Raw genomic sequence first — 17,815 nt, 5'->3', positions numbered from 1 at the left:
GCAGGCAGAACTTTGACCCCTGCCCCCCGCCGTACCTCGGCTGGTCCCGCCCCCCGCCTGCGCGCTCACCGCAGGGGAAGGGGAGGGTGCCGCGCCGCCCCGTGCGCCCCCTGTGGGCCGGGAGGACGCGCTGCAGCCCTGGCACCGGGGCCGCAGGGAGACGCTGTAGGGCCGCGGCCACGCGGCAGGCGGCGGGCAGCGAAGTGACGGAGCGGCTCAAACCGGGCGGCCAGGAGCAGGGGGCAGGCCCAGCCCGAGGCCCGGCCGCAGGCGGCAGCCAGCGTCCGTGCGGCGCCTGGGAGCGGTTGCCATCCGTTCCCAAGCAGCTCCAGCTCAGCAGCCTGTAACGCGCCGTGCCGCCGGCGGGGAGATGGCCAACACAGGGAGCGTCAGGGATTCAGGTCAAAAGCGTGAGGCCGAGAGGAGGAGGAGAAGGGAACGCGTTAAACACGCGCAGCTCGTTCAGAGCTTTATCTTCTAGCTAAAAACAAACTTAAAATCAGTCCCCGGTCATGAATAACGCGATTTCCCCCAACAGTCCTCTAGTTCCTTCTTTGTGCTCTACTTTACTCCTGCTAGCACATTTGCCTCATAGTGCCTGGTACCCTGGACGTTTCTATACCGACACTCGTTACATACTTGCAGTGTCACTGTGCCGACCAGCACAGGAATATTTATGCACTGCTGCGCCTCCAGAAGTCAGCGCCAGCAGGGACAGCCCAGGCACTACTTCCATGGCTATAAACGTGCTGTTACAGGGATAGTGTTCTTTGCTTGTAGCAAACGGAATAGCTGCAAAAGTGCTTTGCCAGCAATGGATCAGTATGCCCAAAGCTGCAACAGTCTCTTAGCACAGCAGGTGACAGTGGTAAAAAGCAAGATCGTCTTAACCTCATGCAATCATCTGAATAACACGAGCTGAGCATGTTGCATTGGGGGGTGAGTAAATGCTCAACTTCCCAAATGTCAGAAAACGGGAGGACATCCAGGCTCATCCCTGACAGACAGACAGGCAAGAACAGGAGCGTGCAGTAAACGTTACCACACCCACCCAGCAATTTTAGCTGCTACTGGTGATTTTTATAGCAGATGCAGTGAATACTTCACTTCCCCCAAGCCCTCCCTCAGTTCTCTCTCATACCAGGGAAAAATAGCATATCCCTGTGAATAATTCATCACAGGCAGAAAACTATTTTCAACATCAGAAGTACAATAAAGCATTCTCTGAACTTCAGAGTGTTATCAGTGGGGCGCTGAGGAAGGAAAGTATCAGTAACATTCCTGTCTGAGAAAACAGAGCAATCTCGCTGAGGGAGTGTGAAGCAGCAGAGATAAGAGCAAGAGCTTGGAGGCCACAGCACCCTCTAATCAGAGTTTCCCTGAAGGGAGCAGAACAGAGCAGTTCTCCTAAACCCATACACACATGTATGTATGTCCTTGTTTAACTGTTTTCTCTGAGCATTCTGATTTCTCACAGCCATGAAAGTAATCTTGGCCTGTGTGTCAGAGTTGCAAGGCTGCCTTTTCATGACCAACCTAGATACTGCTCCTGTAGACTCTCTGCATTTGGCAGTCTGCTCTGTCTCCCACAGGTTGTCCAAAGGTTTGTAAAATGAACTCTCCTGTACATGCTTTGACAATAAGTTTTATGTCTTCTCTGCTCAAGGAAGCTTCACTTTAAAAAAAATGGTGTGAAAGCAGCAAACTCTCAAGACAGCAAATAAGGGATGTGTGAGGCTGAAGCATGAGCTGCAAACAACTGAAGCTTTCAGTTTCATGGTTCTGAAGTCTTATTCCTTTCCAAATGAAAAAACCCCAAACAAAAAACCCCACCAAAACAAACCAGAAAACCCCAACCAAACACCCACTTCCCCTCACTGAGAGAAGTCCTCAGATATCAGGACAAAGACCATCCTTCTCTCTATTAAGCTTATCACTCTCGGAGCTTTTCTATTTCAGCTACATTGCATTCTAGTGTTCTCCTTTTCCACGTACTGCATTCTGCTTGCTCATCTCTCCTAAGCTCTTCTTGTTGAAAGGCATGAACTTTTCCACTCCAGCTGAAAGATGGACAGCTTTCAGAAGCCACAGATCCCTCTTTGCTCCAGACAGCATTATCTATACTCAGATGGGAAAACAAACATAAAGGTTATTGAAAAAAAAGGCACCCTAGGAGAACCCCAATCCACCCTGCCCTAGCTGATATCACTCGTGGCTGTTCAGTGTATGTACATTTAGACAGGAACATGGCAAGAATCTAAATAGGCATTCCTCCTTTTCGTGCTTCCTTTTGGCTATTTCCCTTCTTCTGAATATTGCTGCCTGGGACATTTACTGCTATGTATTTGACTGATTTAAGATGTGCGCCATGGGGAGTACAGGCTTATGGGTATACTGCTTACAAAGTACCTTACACATTATAAATAATCAGACACCTGACATTTATAAAAAAAAAAAATCACAGCAATCAAAATGAAAGGAAAAAAAAATAATAACACATTTAATTTAATCCACCCCACAGGCCAATGCAGGCCAGATTTTATTCACTGTCTATTATCCAGAGTTTTTTAATTCTCTGGATTGATATACCCCCAGTGGGGAAGTGCTATCTGCCTTCTCTTAAGAGTTTATTTTGTAACAGATGACTTAATACTCCTCCCAGGACTCAGAATCAGGGAATGAGAGCAGGCTGCATGCCCAATCCACTTCCTAGCTACAAGTAAATATTGAGCTGAAACAGAAGCCAGCCTAGGCAAGCCTTGAATTCAGAACTATCAACTGTGTAATTATAGATGCAAAATCTCTGAAAGCAATTGTCTGTTTGGATGCATTTTATGTGCTCCCGGCCAGGGCTCTGCTATCAGCTGAACCATCCTCAAGTTCCATGACATCATGACCAGGGAAGGCTTGATTAGTTGGCTCAGTCCAAAACTTTTCATGAACAGGCTGCTCTGCCTGAACCTGAAGACACCACATGCATATCTTGCCCTGTTTTCCAGGGGAAAAATTAACGCTAAGTTCAGGAGGCAAAAGGAGTATCTTCCACTGTGCCTTCCCATGAGAACACTCATATTGTCACAAAACCACAGAAATTGTTTCTGTTCTTACCAGCAGCTTAGCTATTTAACATTAGAGGGAGTGCTGCATGGTTGTCTCCTGTCCCTGGATCTAGTCAGACATAAAAAGGTAAAAAAGTTATAGTCAAGGTCTTTTTTTCTCCGTTACTGCACTGCTTTTTAACCCAACAGTCCAACCTGACTTAACCTCAATTCTGATTTCTGCTTACTTGTTCATACTGAGCTACTGCTAACTTTTGTCATTCTGTTCTCCTCCTTCTCAATGTTGTTTGCTCCCACGACTTATCTGAGCGCTAATGAGAACTCAGAGAGATGTTATTACCCCAACGTTGCCCTCAGCACGCAATTAGCTAAAAAAATCTCTCCAAGCAGCAGCTAATTGCAAGCTCAAAGATGAGCTTTGGAATTCCAAAGAGGAGTTTGGGAGCTGACCTTGCAGCAGACCAGACTGACTAGCACCTCCTTTGTCCAGTGAGAGTCTGGAGTGCCATTCACAGGAGTATTACAAAAACCTCTGCAAGGTAGAGGCCCAAATTTCAGTACTGATTTGAAGAGTAATTTAACTGAATCTTACTGTGGGTGCTCAGCCCCTTTAAAAACTTAACTCAGCAAAGCATGTGATTGAAAGACGACACTGCAGCTAGTACAGAATGAGTTTATAAATCGTAATTGTAGAGTAATGCTCAGTAAGATGACAGGGTGCTACAAAATGCTAATGAGCACGAGTCAGCCAAGTATTTTTCTCCAACAAATGGAATTTTTCTCTTCTGAACTCTTTTTACCATTCCTGTCTTGAACAGTTTACTTACTGGTGTACAGATGTTTTAATGATCAGTCATTAGTTACTGGTATCTGGATTCCTTCACCTTGAAAATGCCACTGAATCTATCACCAGAAACCACAAGGACATCTCTGTAGACCTCCTTTGGACACAAAGTAAAAAGTTGTTAGAAAATATCTTCATGTTCTCAGATTTTTCAAAGCTTTTAGATATCATATGCATATAATATAACTTTATATAAGCTGACAGGTTTTTTGCTTGTGGCTTTTTTACTCTGTTTTGAAACCAAACTGTGGTTTAAGATTATTTTTTGAAAACCGATGTGAAGAAAGCAACAGCATGGAAGAGATGTCCAAAACCAAACAAGTCCATTTCCTCCCTCTTGCTAGGCTGGTTTTACTTATTTCAGTTGGTGAAACAGCTTGACGCAGGTACCTGACACTAATGCATGGAAGTGTTTTTTCTTTTAATGAAGAAACAGAACACATTTGGGATAATAGCATATTCCGTATAAGCTACTTGGATGCGATGTACAATACAAAACTAAAGGAGAAATTCCTATGTTCACATCAGATTTGTAGTTATAAAGCACAGCTCTGTACTTCTCCATGTGTCACCAAATCTGCTACTTTGCATAGTTAGCTAGAACAGTACCCATTGCCTCAACCTTCATTGTGTTTTGCTCCGACTAGAAGCAGATCTGCAGTCCGCTGGGCTTCTTCAAATATGAGATTCTTATCCCAGGATACTTATAATTGAATTAAGGTCACTGATGAACATTATCAGCCATAGGAGAGAAGGGGAAGGAGTGGACAGTAGTAACAGAAAATAGTAGTCTTTATATAGCATTGATCATTGGCATAACTAAGCATATTTCCTGACCCTGTGTAGTGGTGCACTCACACAGAAAGTCAAGGTGGGGCAGACGGTTTTAATTTAATTGTACACAACACTTCCCAGCAGAAATACCTTATTATAGTATCACAGACCTCTACCCACCAGCCTGCTCTTGGTTGCTGCTGCTGTAAGTAGTATGCTTCTAATGGTGTGTTATGTTCTAGAAAATACATTCCCCCAAAACACAGGCAAAATTTCATCCAAGACTGCAAGAATTGACTGGGTCTCCAATTGCAAGCCCTCACATGCCATTTAACTAATAGTAAAATACAAATTCAGTGCACAAAACTTTGCCCAGTTTCTAAACAAGATAAAAAGACTCAGGAATTCAGGAAATAAAAGGATTTTATCAGAACCTTCATTTCTTTGCACTCATTACTTTCCACTGCTAGCCCATTTCAGTTGAAAACACTCTTCCTCCTCCTCACCAGCCCCAGCATGAAGTAAGAGAAGGATTTCATGCTTCACTTGCGAGAATCGAAACTGCTGTACTCACTTGCCTGCACTAGCCGGTGCTCAGCTGAGAGGGAGGAGGCACGAAGCGATCCCTCCCCTGTCACATCATCCCAGCTCATGGCAGCCACGGCAAGGAAACCTGTTCAGAAACCTTATGAGCTGGAAGCTCAGGCTCAGCACCGCCTCATCGAGCAGCCAAGGACTGTTCGCTAACACACTGCTGCCTAAGGCCACCACCCATGCCGGCAGGTTCCACAGCACACTGCAAGCAAAACAAAAACCACCTCGAAAGCCCTTTTGCTTTTGGCTTAACCTGGAGGGCTGCTATCATCGCCCTGTGGCAAGGCCCGACCGAGATCCACCCCTCAGCGCCTCCCCGCAGCCCCCGCAGCTCCCCGGTGAAGCTCCATCACCCGGGATGTCCCGGAGAGGCGGCGCGGCGGGAAGCCCCGCGGGACACTCAAGCAGGATGGAGCAGCCGCCCGAGCGCGGGGAGCGCGTCCCCCCCACGGGCAGTGGGGACCGGGAGCGGGCAGTGAGGGAGCGGCGCACCCCCCGAGCTCCCGCCTCCCGCCGGTCCGCAGCCCGCCCGCCACACGTGACCGGCGCTCGGCGGCTGCCATTTTGTGCGGGCGTCCCCCGGCAACGCCTCCCGCCGCCCGCCCCCTGCGCGGCCCGGGCTTACCCCGCCTCCCCCCGCCCCCCCCGCCGGTGTCTGGCTCGGGAGCGCGCGCAGGGCGGCCGGCGGCGCGCACGCGCGGGGGGTGCGGGGGGTCAGTCGGGGTTACGGGGGGGGGCAGGGTCAGAGGAGCCGGGGCGCCCGCGCAGGCCGCAGGGACCCCCGGGCCGCCGGCGCCATCATGTACCGCTCCGGCAGCGGCCGCTCCGGCCCCTCGTCCTCGTCGTCGTCTCACCGGCTGAAAGAGTGCAGCTCGTCGGGGTCCCGCGCCTCCCGCTCCGGCACATCGGGGCCGGGGCCAGGCCGCGGCCGCCCTCCCCCGCAGCCACCCGCCGCCGCTGCCGCCTCCGCCGCCTCCGCCGCCTCCGTCTCGCCGCCGCGCTCTGCTTCGCCCCGTCCCCCGCCGCGCCGCCACCGCTCCCCGTCGGGCCACCGCATCGCCTCCCGCCGATCCCCGTCGCCACACCGCAGCAGAAGGTTGCCATCGCCGCCGGGAGCACCGGGGCCCGGGGGGACCCGAGGCCGCCGGGGAAGCGAGCACGGAGACGGCAGCAGCAGCCGGGTAACTACTGCCGTGCGCTGAGGGGTCTCGGTGTGGGGCTTGCCCCCTCCGTCGGGGGCTGTCACGCCGCTGGGGGATTCCCGCCGCCTCCGCGGCCCCCGGCCCCCGCGGCTCGGGGGGTGTCTCTCCTGGCACCGGTCCCCGGTCGTGCCCTGGGGTCAGCCCGTGTCGCTCCTGGCAGAACGGCGGGAGCGGGGAGCAGCGGGGCCAGGGCCCCGGGCTTGGCGCGGCGGGATCCTTGCGGAATTGCACAGGGCCCGGGCTCTCCCTGTGCGGAGGGAGAAGGGGGATCTGTTCCCTGTTCCTTAGAGAGACATATTGGGCGAAAAAGAATTGATTACCATTTCAAATAATGTTTTGTTTTCTTTAATCCCCGTTACACTTTTATTCCTCTCGTATCGGCTAGAGCCATTTTAGATAAGGCTCAAAGATGATGCTATCATTTGCCAATGCAAAGGATGTAGCTAGTCACTTTCCTCCATTTAACATTGGTTTGTGTTACTGTATAAACATCGCTTAGTTCATGGGACGATAATTTTTTTAATAGGATGTTGAATGAGTACTTTGAGTTTTTTCAGCTGTCACAGGTGTACAAAGGAGTCTCTGTTGCAGATTGATATCTTAGAGGGGTATTCTTTGATAACAACTGCTTTGTAGCTGAAGCTGTGCACAAGGTGTGCCAGTCTGCTCGCTCAGTCCTGGCAAAATCTGATTTGGGCATGTGAAACTCTGGTTTGGCATCTGAAGTGATTCTATCTTGGGTGCAGACACCTTCGTACTAAACCAAAGTGTATAGCTGTTACTTTTTTGAGCGAGTTGCGTTAGCTCATTTAGGTTTCTTCTTGTTACTCCTTGGTGCAATGATTGTCTTGTTTGATAACTATTAACTGTGATGTGTAATGGGTTCCCTGTTGGTTTGCATTGCGCTGAAAGAAGAGATTTTAATACTGGGATGTTTGAGGCTATGGTTCCATGATCACTCAATCCAGCACATGTACAATTAAAAAGAATGGGGGACACACTTTTTCCTCATGCTGTGCAGTACATTCTGCCCCCTCCCTTGTGCTCGCATTGTATTTGTGAAGTAGCTGATCAGGTATCAGGGTGAGCTGATTTGAGGAATCAGTGTGGCTGAAAGTCAATCCAACACAAATATATTGTCTGCTAAGATTCTTTGCATGATGGGATCCTAAGAGAGAATGGATTGACTTCTCTAATGGCAGTACAGGTTCCTACTGGATTTCTTCGGAGCTGTAGCCATAGAATCAATCGCAGGTGATTGTAGTGGAATAACAATTCAGTTGTTGGTGCTATTTGTTATTTAAAGGTGAGCTGTCCTGAAGGTGTGGGAAGATAATGTATTTGACAGTTAAGCCAGGCTGAGAAGCTTGCCTCTGGCTGTTTGTTTTTAGGCTCTATTTCACCATTATCTCAATCTTATAGATTGCCTGTGGGGTAGCCCTGAAATTACATTGCTACTAAGACCCATGATTGAAAAGAAGTAATTTTTAAAAGGAGGTATTTTTTTAGTTTGATTCGTGCAATTTTGTGTTGTGGTTTGATGCACAGTCGCATGTTCACAACTGAGGGGATGACAAACTGGGATACAGAAGCAGAACTTTCTTAAACTGACTTCACCATCACTTAGTCTACCATTTCACTGTATTCGTGACAGGCTGTGAACCTGTACCGGCTCTCCGAAACGTTCAGTGCTAAATGTGTTGGTGGTTCAGACTTGGAGAAATTTATAACTGGGAGTTTTTGACTGGAAGCCTCACACTCCCCTTTTAGGGATAAAAAAAAAAAAGCCATCAAACCCCCCCCGCTTTACACTAATGTTATTTTTGACAAACACCGTTCTCCCAGTGTTATTTTGCACCCTTCTGGCTCAAGTTACAGTAATCCTCTCTGCAAATTGTTGCAGATTCTTGATGTTTTTCTTGCTTATTCTAATTTCAGAGGAGGATTGAAAAATTACTAATCTGAGAAATCAGGCTTTAGCAAGTTACCTAGTGCTGAACTGCTGAGCCAATTAGATTTTTTGTTTATTTGCAAGGATATACATTTAAGGCAAACCTTTCTCTTGGAAGCAGCACTCACAGTAAGAGGGATCTTGAGACAATTAAATATAGCTCTTTCACCTGCATTGTGCATTTTCTTGCATCTGGTAAAGCCCAGCGTAATGAATTCTTAGAGTGTATATTGGGCACATTTTTTCCATGGAAGTTTTTGTCCACTAAAAGGTGTTTGACAACACTACTTCTTTAAAAGCGATGTTATAAAGCATAAAATGCAAATACAAGTTGGTTTTACTTTTTAGAAGTACTGTTTACAAAATTAGCATTAATTCGAGAAAGATAGAAGATGGGATTATGCTGATGTTTTCCAAACAGTGGAACTAAGTGTGATCAAAACAAAACAGACACCAGATATGTTAGGTTAGCATGAAGTTTTATTAAAGTTTTCAGATTTATATGACTTAAGACCCCCTCTCCAGAAGTTTGAAGGTACAAAATGTTACAGAAAGTTACAGAGAGTTAACACAAGTGTTGTTAGTAAATAGTGTTTTGGAGCTGTCACTGAGGGGTAATGAATACAGACAGAAGACTGAGGAAGAGGAACTCAAGCTGCAACCAGGAAGGAGGACTTGGAAGAGGGGAATATATGTGTAAGGGTAGAAGATGTAGGTTATGGAATGAAGATACTGATGGAGTAAGGGTATGGGGTTGAAATGAAGAAAAGTTTTGAGTACAAACCCTAGGTTATTGTCCTACCCTTCATATGAATCGCAGTATGGAAGGAGCAGCCTTAGAGATTTCTTACTCCTTTTTCTTGACTCTGAGATTTGGTTTTGGTTTTTGTGAAGGTTTTTTTGTTTGTTAGTTTGTTGTTTTTATGGGATGGAGTGCATGCAGTCCAGGTATTGGTGCCATTGCACATTTTCTCATGCACAACTGGGATGCTAACTGCAAGTGGAGCTGTGTATTGGACATTTCACTTACAGATGGTGTTAGTTCCTTAGTAGCTGGGGAAAACTTTATAGGGATTGGAAGAGCATGTAGCAACAGTAATGGTTTGGGGCAAGTATTGAAAAATGTAATGGAGGAGAGGAAGGTCGGGGCTGTACAGTGAGAGATTTTGGCAGACCTTATTTGTTCTTGCAGGACTAACACATACTGCTTTTATTTCTCCATGCTGACCTGTGTGCTTATTCAATTTATAGTTTCTCATAGGTTTTTTGCTTTCTTTTAAGAAAATTGGCTGAAATTAGAGGACTGGAGTATGTTTGGTCAACAGAGAAAGAAGGAATGAGGAGCCGGTATGCAACCTGTGCAGTAATACAGCAATGGTGACTCCTGTTTAGGTGCCGGAACTGGAAGGGAGGAAAATGCAGTGCAGTGCATAGGTGGGAATGAGTAGTGGTGGTGTTCAATGCTCCAAAGCAAAAAGCTGTTAAAACTCAAAATGAAAAAAAATCCCAAATACCAAAACTTATGAGGTTCAAATATGTACCACCGTAAGTGCTCTCACTAGGCAATCTGTATGGCAGTCACAGGCAATCCTAACATCCTACCCCTTCTAAATGTAAACTATTTCTTTTCTTTGCCCAGAAGTTTGTTCTGAGATGTAATCATCACTTCTCTTGTAGTTCCAGGAGGTGGTCATGTATGTGCGTGACCAACATGTATGTGTTGCCCAACTTGCCAACAGTCTCCATGGCAAAAAGATGCCCTTCAAGATAAAATAACTTCTTGAGGCAACCCTCAAAATTCAGTGTTATATTGGGCACAAGTGAGCCTTTAGACTGTTTTTATGTAAGACACATGCACCTTATATATGTTGTATCTCAGCCAGGCTGTTGCAGGATCGTACTGTGTGATACAACACAGTTGGTCTTAGAAGGCAATTAAAATGTGTTCTGATAGGTGCTGGGATTCAGATTAATGGAGCAAAGTAGAAATCACTAATATGTTACTGTAGGACAAGGTTATGTCCACAATGGATTCTAGTGCAGATTTGTACTGAATATAAATTGTGTACAGGCAAATTTGTGAGGGTTTGGGTTTTTTGTCTTTTGCTTTCTTGATGGAGATTATGTACTGTTCTTCTTTTGCTCTATGCGAGGATTGAGCTGAATCTGCTGCATCGTCTCGGAGGGTGGATGCAGGCAACATAGTGCACCTGCTGCTTGCTGCTGCAGTTTTCAGCAGTGAAAGCAATATGCAGTGCATGACTGGTTTGGCAGAAGTGAAGCTGGTTCATTGCTTCCTGTTAAGCTGAATCTAAACCATGTTGGTTTAAAAAAGCAAATCAAGTATCTCTGTCTTCAGGCTGTCTCATCTGTTTTTTACAGAACTCCCCTTACTTTGATCATTCCTGTATTTTAGTGGCATATTCCAGAGTGATGTGAGGCGTAACTAGTTAAGCATAACTTACCAGTAATGACATTTTCTGCATTGAGTATGTATCCCCAAAGGAAGGTCTGTGCAGAGGCAGTTAGCTCAGGCCTTCTCTGATATAGTTTTTTCAAAGGTGACTGTACTTAGCTCTGGTTTAACTCTACTGATAATGAATAATGATAATGGAAATTCTATTATAGAAGGTATTTCTATAGTCACTGGTGCTTTTAGTATTATGTTGCACTTACCTGCTGAAAGCAGCATGAGGTGAGGAAAACTGTTGAAAGCATCACTGCTAGCAAAATCTTTGTTTACACTGGTTTATACTTTGGTTGATGTTGTTACTAAAGTTGGAAAGGGCCAGAAATCCAGACACTTTTATTAAGAAATTCCTGGCACTGTTCTTTATGCAATGTTTGTTTAGCTGCTTCTCCTCTACAAAGAAAGGAGGGCAGCAGCAAATCTGAGACTTTTTGAACTTCTGTTTTTCCACCTTCCAGAATGGTACTTCATGAAATATATTTTTGAGTTGAAAATTTCCCTTCTAGATAAGGAAAATACAGAGCGTGTTATTAGCAGCTGGGATGAGAACTGCAATGCAGTCAATACTGTCCCCTTTCTTTAGTAACTAAATACAGTTGAAATATTTGGAACAGTTCTTCTAGCTTGATTTTTTTTATTTGATCCATCAACCCCAAGTCTTACATGTGAAGCAGAGCAGAGTCATTTGCCTTTCTATGGCTGAGATTAAAATTCCCTGATTGATGGGCTTGCACTCTTTCTTCAATTTGCAGAGACGTTCACCGAGTCTCCGCTCTGAGTCTTCACTGGAACAGAGTTTGCGGATTACTGTTGGTAATGACCGGTATTGCATTGGCACACCAGAGCGAAGGAGGCTGCCTGATAGACTGGGCTCACCAATTGATAACCTGAGTGACAGGTATGGTCCTCTGCAGATGGGGGTTCAAGCATGTGAAACAGTAAGAACATGGGAATGGCTGTACTGGGTGAAACCAAACATCTAATTAGCGCAGTGGATGCCTAGGGAACAAGGGTAAGAGGGCAGGCATGTAGTGATGTTTCCCTGGAATACTCCCCCAGCCTCCAGCAAGTTGCGGTGCAGGGGATTCCTGAATAAAAATAGCTTCCTGTGTTCATAGTAACTCTAAATAGATATTTCTTCTCTGATTTTTGTCAACTGCTTATTAAACCCAGGTAAACTAAAAGTGCCCCGAGTATATTGTGGGAGGGAGCTGCTGCTTTTGACATTTCACAGCTTCAACCACCTTCTTCTATTTCTTACGAACCTGCCTAGTCCTGACTGAAAGGAAGGTTGTTTACAGATAGTATAAAGCTTCAACTTTCTAATTTATTGGGACGAATAATCTACTTTCTTGATTTTTGAGAATAGTCCAGAAGAAAGCTCTAGTGTAACTTGAAGAAAATTTATTATTTTGACTTCAAAAACTGCAGAAGACAAGTGAACATAGTTAGTTTCATACATGATAAGTGTTAGAATTCTTAGCATCCCTTGTCTGGAATTTGAGAGAAACATATTTAATGAAGAGATGTCTTTTATGTTAAAAATACTGCTGTGAACAGTGAAGTATAAATATTAGCAGATACTCTTTGGAAATCTTTGCCTTCTGTAGGACAACAGGTATAATCTGGTAAAAGAAGTAAAATCAGAAGACTTTGAGCAAATGGAACCATTTTGTTTGTCTTGAATTGTGAAGATGGCACAGTTTGTGACCCAGAACATACAATTGCAGTTTCAGGTCAGGGATAAGCATCCAGCAAAAAAAAAAAAAGGCACTATAACTTCAATTTTGATGCAATTTTACCCAACGGGTAAAAAAATAAAAAAAGGAAAACGAAGAGAAAGAGGGAAGTGAGCAGAATAAGTGAATTTCCTGTCTTTCTTAAGTGTAAGGTTAAGTTTCAGCAGGTGCAGAAAATCAAATGAGAGTTTGGGTTTCAGTACTGTCACTTTTATGCCTTTACCTCAGTTCTCCTGGGATCAGTGTTCGATTTATAAATCCGTTGTGCAATCTGCAGTGTTCTATATGAAATGAGTGCATATGCCCAGGGAGAATACAAAGGTTGAAAGGAGCAGGAAATGGTATTTAGGAGAACTGGCACTGCTCTTGCACATTAAGAACATGCAGGGCTGGGGGGTGGGTGGTGTGTGTGTATGTTTGTCCCATTGCTTCCTTTTCTCTCCAGGGAGGTTTTATATATAACCTGGTTTGTGGTTATGATGCATGGTTAGAAGTAATATCAGGAACAGTGGAGTTTGTTTTAACATTAGAGTGAAAATGATGAAGAACTTTCTCTCTGTTACAGGACCTGTAGATGTAAACAAATGGTCAGAATAGACTCCTGAGACGGGATAAAAATAACAGTTGAATCAGAATGAGAATAAGAGGAAGTGAGACCGTGTAGCCCTCAGTTTTTAAGTGGCTTCCCATATATTTGTAGTGGAGGCATGCAAGAACTCTATGTGATTTACTTTTTGGGGTTTGTTTCATCTAGTCTGTTTATGCTGGCTGCACTTGTCTGAGTGGTGCCCACTGTCCAGAACCTTAAAGTGTGTGACAACCAAGTGATCCCTTAGCTTTTCCTAAATCTTCCAGGTACTATTTCTGGCTTCCAAATTTCTTCACTGTTTAGCCATTTTGGCTGTTTTTAAAGGACACTTCGTATTTGGTTAAGAAAATTGTTTTTCATGGGGTTTTTTGGTCATGTATTGGTTTTCCCCTCTGAGAGGCTGCCCTGGTATCAGGACACTGACTTTACATCTATCACTGGGCTTTAAAGCAGCCCTTATTGTGAAGTCATCATTGGGTTTAATACTGGGCATGTCATGTTCTTGTTTGGCATGTGGTACATTCTCTTCTCATTAAAAAAATAAAAACAAATTAAAAATAATGTTTTCTGAAGATGTCTTTTCAAATTTTGGAGCACATAATTCTGAATTTAGTTATACTCAACTATTTTTCCTAAGTACTCAGAGATTTCAAGCAATCTCTTTTACGAATTATTCTCTGTAATTTGCAGGGCCTTGGGATGGTAAAGAGGTTCATTAACCTGTAAAGGAAATAAGATATCAAAGATGGAAATCAGGGATGCTTTTGGATTCTTCTGCAGCAGTGGATTTTCAGGATGCTCCCTGAGAGTTTCTCAGGGGGTGTGTGCATGTGCAGGTCCATCCTAAAACATCTGTAAGAACCTGCCCCAGGTTTCTAGAGCAGCTGGCCTCCTGCGCATGTCTAAGTAAGCATACTGAATGCTGCTGGCCTGTGGCTTTAAGGTCACCTAAGCAGCTTCAGTCTTCTGTTTCAACAGATTAGTATTTTTTTGTGTTTGTTTTGTCTTCTGAAATCTCGGTCTATCAAAGTGAAGAATATATCTTATCCCTCTCCCTGTCTTCCATCTCTCCCTACGTCAGTATTTTTATGACATTCTACTACTATCTGAGCTGGCATAAGCTATACAGAGCATCCCACCAATACTTTCATCTGAGATTAATCCAAAAAATTAGACCATATTGCTGCAGAAATGTGGTCTGTATTAAGCTGTGCTCTGAAATAGTGGTTTTTTTGGCATAATATCAAGAGCGACAGTTGGTTTGAGCATGAACAGCTCATCTGACTTCCTATTCAAAGGCTGTGTGTTAAGGTGGAGTCCTGTTGGTTGCTGTCAGACTTTTATTTCTGTTTCTGCCTATGTAAATATATATGCCAAAAAGTAATCTACCTTACACTAGTTGTAGTTCTCCGAGGCACTGTGTCTACGTAGTCTGTGGTCTGTTCTCCTTCTCTGAAACTGAAAATTCTAGTAATTAATGGGTTTTGTGTGGCGAACGAATTGGGATGGTCACAGTGGTGCCACCTTGTATTCTCTCTCAGGGATGCAACAGCCTGTAGTGGACACTGCTGGCTAAAGCCACCCAGAACAGTCAAAAGGAACATATCTCTGTTGGATTTTATTTACAGAAAACGTACTTCAAAGAATCACAGTTTCTATAAGGCAAGTAATCCCTTTCCTCACATCTGTATTTAACCTTCAGGTTTTAAATTTGCATCTTAGCTGTTCAAAGTGTATTTGGAACATCTTTCTAGTTGGAAATATAGTAGGTTTGCTGTTACTGTCTTTCCAAAGTATGATTAAATATTTTTTCTGCTTCATCACTGCAGTTAGAGCATTTGAATTGTAGGTGACACCTGGCAAGTATCTATGCAAATTATTTGCACCAAAATCAGCTGAAGTTGTATGGTGAAATACATCTGTTACTCCACCAGGTGTGTTCATGCAGCTTGTATAGGTCTAGCAGGCTCTCAGAAAAGGTGACACTGGGGATAGACATAACTTTATGTAGACTGTAAACATAATTTATGTATTAAATTTAATTCTAGCTAGTTTTTAGGTATTTTTGTGCTTTTGGAGGCGGCGGATGTCATAGTTTGCTGGAAACTGGAAAGATGCCATCTAATACTTGGGGCACTGGTGTATGCCATATGTGCCTTAAAAGATGTGTTGGACTGATAAAGCATCTAATAACATATGAAATGCTTTGAAATTACACAGGTTAGAGATAAAGTACAGTTTTGAGGTATGCCTATGTAAACTATGAAAATACTCAAGAAAAAGACCTTGTCTGTTTATGTCTGTTATTCTTTAGCCTGGCAACTTTAAAAACTGGGGTTGTAATTCATGTGCAAATATTTTTGAAGATGTAGTCTGGCATGGCTTGATTTGCCGTTCTCAGATCTACAGAAGTAGGAGGAGGTGATTTTTGAGGATTCAGGCAGTACATAGTTTATCTCAAGTTGATGTCTCAATCCCTCAGGAAAGACATTTCTCTAGGTTTTCTGTCCCATTGATTTCACTGAGGGAGCTCATTTTCTTACCATTCTTGGAGGATCTTGCTAGATTTTTGAAACACCTGTGAGTAAAACCAGCAGCTTGTAATTTTAAAGTGGTGTGGTTTGTTTCTGTCAGATCTAAAGAACAGTCCCAGAAAAGTTCTTAGGGATGGGGAAAAAGGGCTTAGTTAAAATAGTACTCCTAATTGGAGGTCTGTGCAGGAACCAGTCCAAAAGAAGATACTCTAAGAGATGTAGCAAGTTATTCTGGTGGTGTGCCAGTTGCATGTCTACTGTGTATAATAATTCAGCGGCTGACACAAAAGAATGATACTGTTATGTTTACTATTCCTGGTTCATAGATATGAAAAAATGTGCTGCTTTTTGGGTATAGCAGTTAATGTGACAGTCCTGTCTACAGATCTGTTGCACCAGAAAACGTTGCTAGGATTTGTGGTCCTTGTCCACAGCTAAAGATAAAAAGAGGATCTAGCTGCTTTGCCAGTTTGAAACTGAATTATGCCTTGAATAATTCATATGAAATGTGACCTTGGCGTTTTGCTGGGAGAGGTGAGGAAAGGGATTGTGGTCTGAAATATGATAGTAAAGTTTTTTTTTAAATGTGTAGTCTTTCACCTTCACAGAAATAAAGCCATCCTATCAATTTTTCAATGCTCTCCTTCTGCAGTATGAGTCGAAATGTTCATGTCATTGTGTTTGCAGGTGACTTCCTAGGAGGGATGTATAGTATCATTAAAAATAAGTCTCCTTCTCTCCTCTGCCCTTTAAATACATAAAATGTTGCTTCTGTTTAGTGATGGTGGTGTTATTCTGAAACTGATGCAGTTTCTTACTCTTGAGTAGGAATAAGACTTAGTTTACTCTGACTCAAGTACTTAATGTTTATTCTACGCTTCTCTTACACAGGGATGATATGGCTGATGGTCCAATATTCACTAGAGGCCTCTCATGTCCTCGAGGCCTTGAGAGATACCCATCGCATGAAGAGCAACCTTCAAGTCCCTTCATCATGAGACATGATGAAGACTACCGCAATCGAGATGTTTTTCTCCATCGTTCAGATTATAGTCCGCATTATGGTCGTCGAGAAGAGCTGCCGCGTGGATCTGATAGAGATGGTGATAAACTCAGGAAATCCTCCTACCCGTTGAGGCCAGAAGAGAGGGGACGAGAAATAAAGCGTCCACGGTATGAAAAGGATGAGAAGATGCATGGTGTGAGTGGAGAGCATCAGGGTTTCTCATCAGGAACACGAAACTATCGTAGGCGAAGCCGCAGCCGCAGTAGAAGCCCAAGCCCATCGTACCTGAATGAAGAATTCCGAGAGCTTGATCGTGCAAGACGGAAAAGAGAAGAAGAAGAGCGTAGTAGAAACTTGAATCATGATATTTCAGGCAGTGGTTATGTGATCCCTGGCTTGACAAATACACTACAGACTTCTGAGCCTCGGTATACATACAGGCCTGAGGAAATCCCATCCATGCCAAAAAAATCTATTTTGAAGAAACGAGTGGAGATGGAAGTAGAGTCTCCTGTTCAGGTTTGCTCTCTGTCTGTCTGTCTGTATGTTTCTACTTTACAAAACAGTCACTTTATGATACAGAATGTTAGTTGGATTTCTGAAATAGAAACCCCAAATCTTTGTTTTCCTGTCTTCAGGAGAACAGGTATCTTTTTGCAGGCCCATACAAGTTAGGATTGCATTAGAAACTTTAAACAGTGAAAGCATTTAACCAAGAATCATGTATATATAAAATCTGAGACAGAATAAAATGCCCTTGTTGAAATTCAGTCCAGGATGCTGATATCTGGGCCAGCTTTTATAGAGAAGCTGAGTCTTTTTGTACCACAGGCAATCAGGATGCTGATCAAAGCTTTCCACCTGTTACAGTCCCTCTTTCTTGTTTGTTTATTACAGACTTAGAGAATTGGCTAATGCATCCTCAGTATCTCTGGCTGAGAACATCTTTGAGTTTCCTTATTTTTATCCCGTTTGGACTGTAGGCTGGGATCAACCCTATTTAATTTGTACCCAAGCTATATCAATTGAGTCACAAAATGAGAGCAATGGAAA

The 17,815-nt window shown here is 43.9% G+C and overlaps 1 protein-coding gene and 1 long non-coding RNA gene across 3 annotated transcripts in view; one reads left to right on the top strand and one right to left on the bottom strand.

Annotated features, from left to right (window-relative positions):
- Window positions 1-1,772: 1,772 nt before the first annotated feature.
- LOC115613690 lies at window positions 1,773-6,199 on the bottom strand. Its single transcript, XR_003993470.1, has 3 exons — window positions 5,252-6,199; window positions 3,887-4,000; window positions 1,773-2,118 (listed from the first exon to the last, which is right to left on the bottom strand). It is a non-coding gene; the product is annotated as an uncharacterized LOC115613690 (long non-coding RNA).
- The window catches only part of ZNF318 (zinc finger protein 318), a 27,415-nt gene continuing 15,476 nt past the window's right edge, over window positions 5,877-17,815 (top strand). The window contains exons 1-3 of one of the 2 annotated variants that reach the window (XM_030499532.1): window positions 6,025-6,452; window positions 11,647-11,792; window positions 16,648-17,281. In XM_030499532.1, coding sequence (XP_030355392.1) covers window positions 6,072-6,452; window positions 11,647-11,792; window positions 16,648-17,281 — 1,161 coding nt within the window. In that variant the 5' untranslated portion in view covers window positions 6,025-6,071. Of the gene's footprint in view, window positions 6,453-11,646; window positions 11,793-16,647; window positions 17,282-17,815 lie in introns of both variants that reach the window. The other variant, XM_030499533.1, reaches the window with a different exon arrangement.

This window comes from Strigops habroptila, chromosome 10 (assembly GCF_004027225.2).
Source record: "Strigops habroptila isolate Jane chromosome 10, bStrHab1.2.pri, whole genome shotgun sequence".
Taxonomy (NCBI): Eukaryota; Metazoa; Chordata; class Aves; order Psittaciformes; family Psittacidae; genus Strigops; species Strigops habroptila.
The sequence above is the reverse complement of the archived record's forward strand: the minus strand, read 5'-3'. Positions and strand labels throughout refer to the sequence as shown.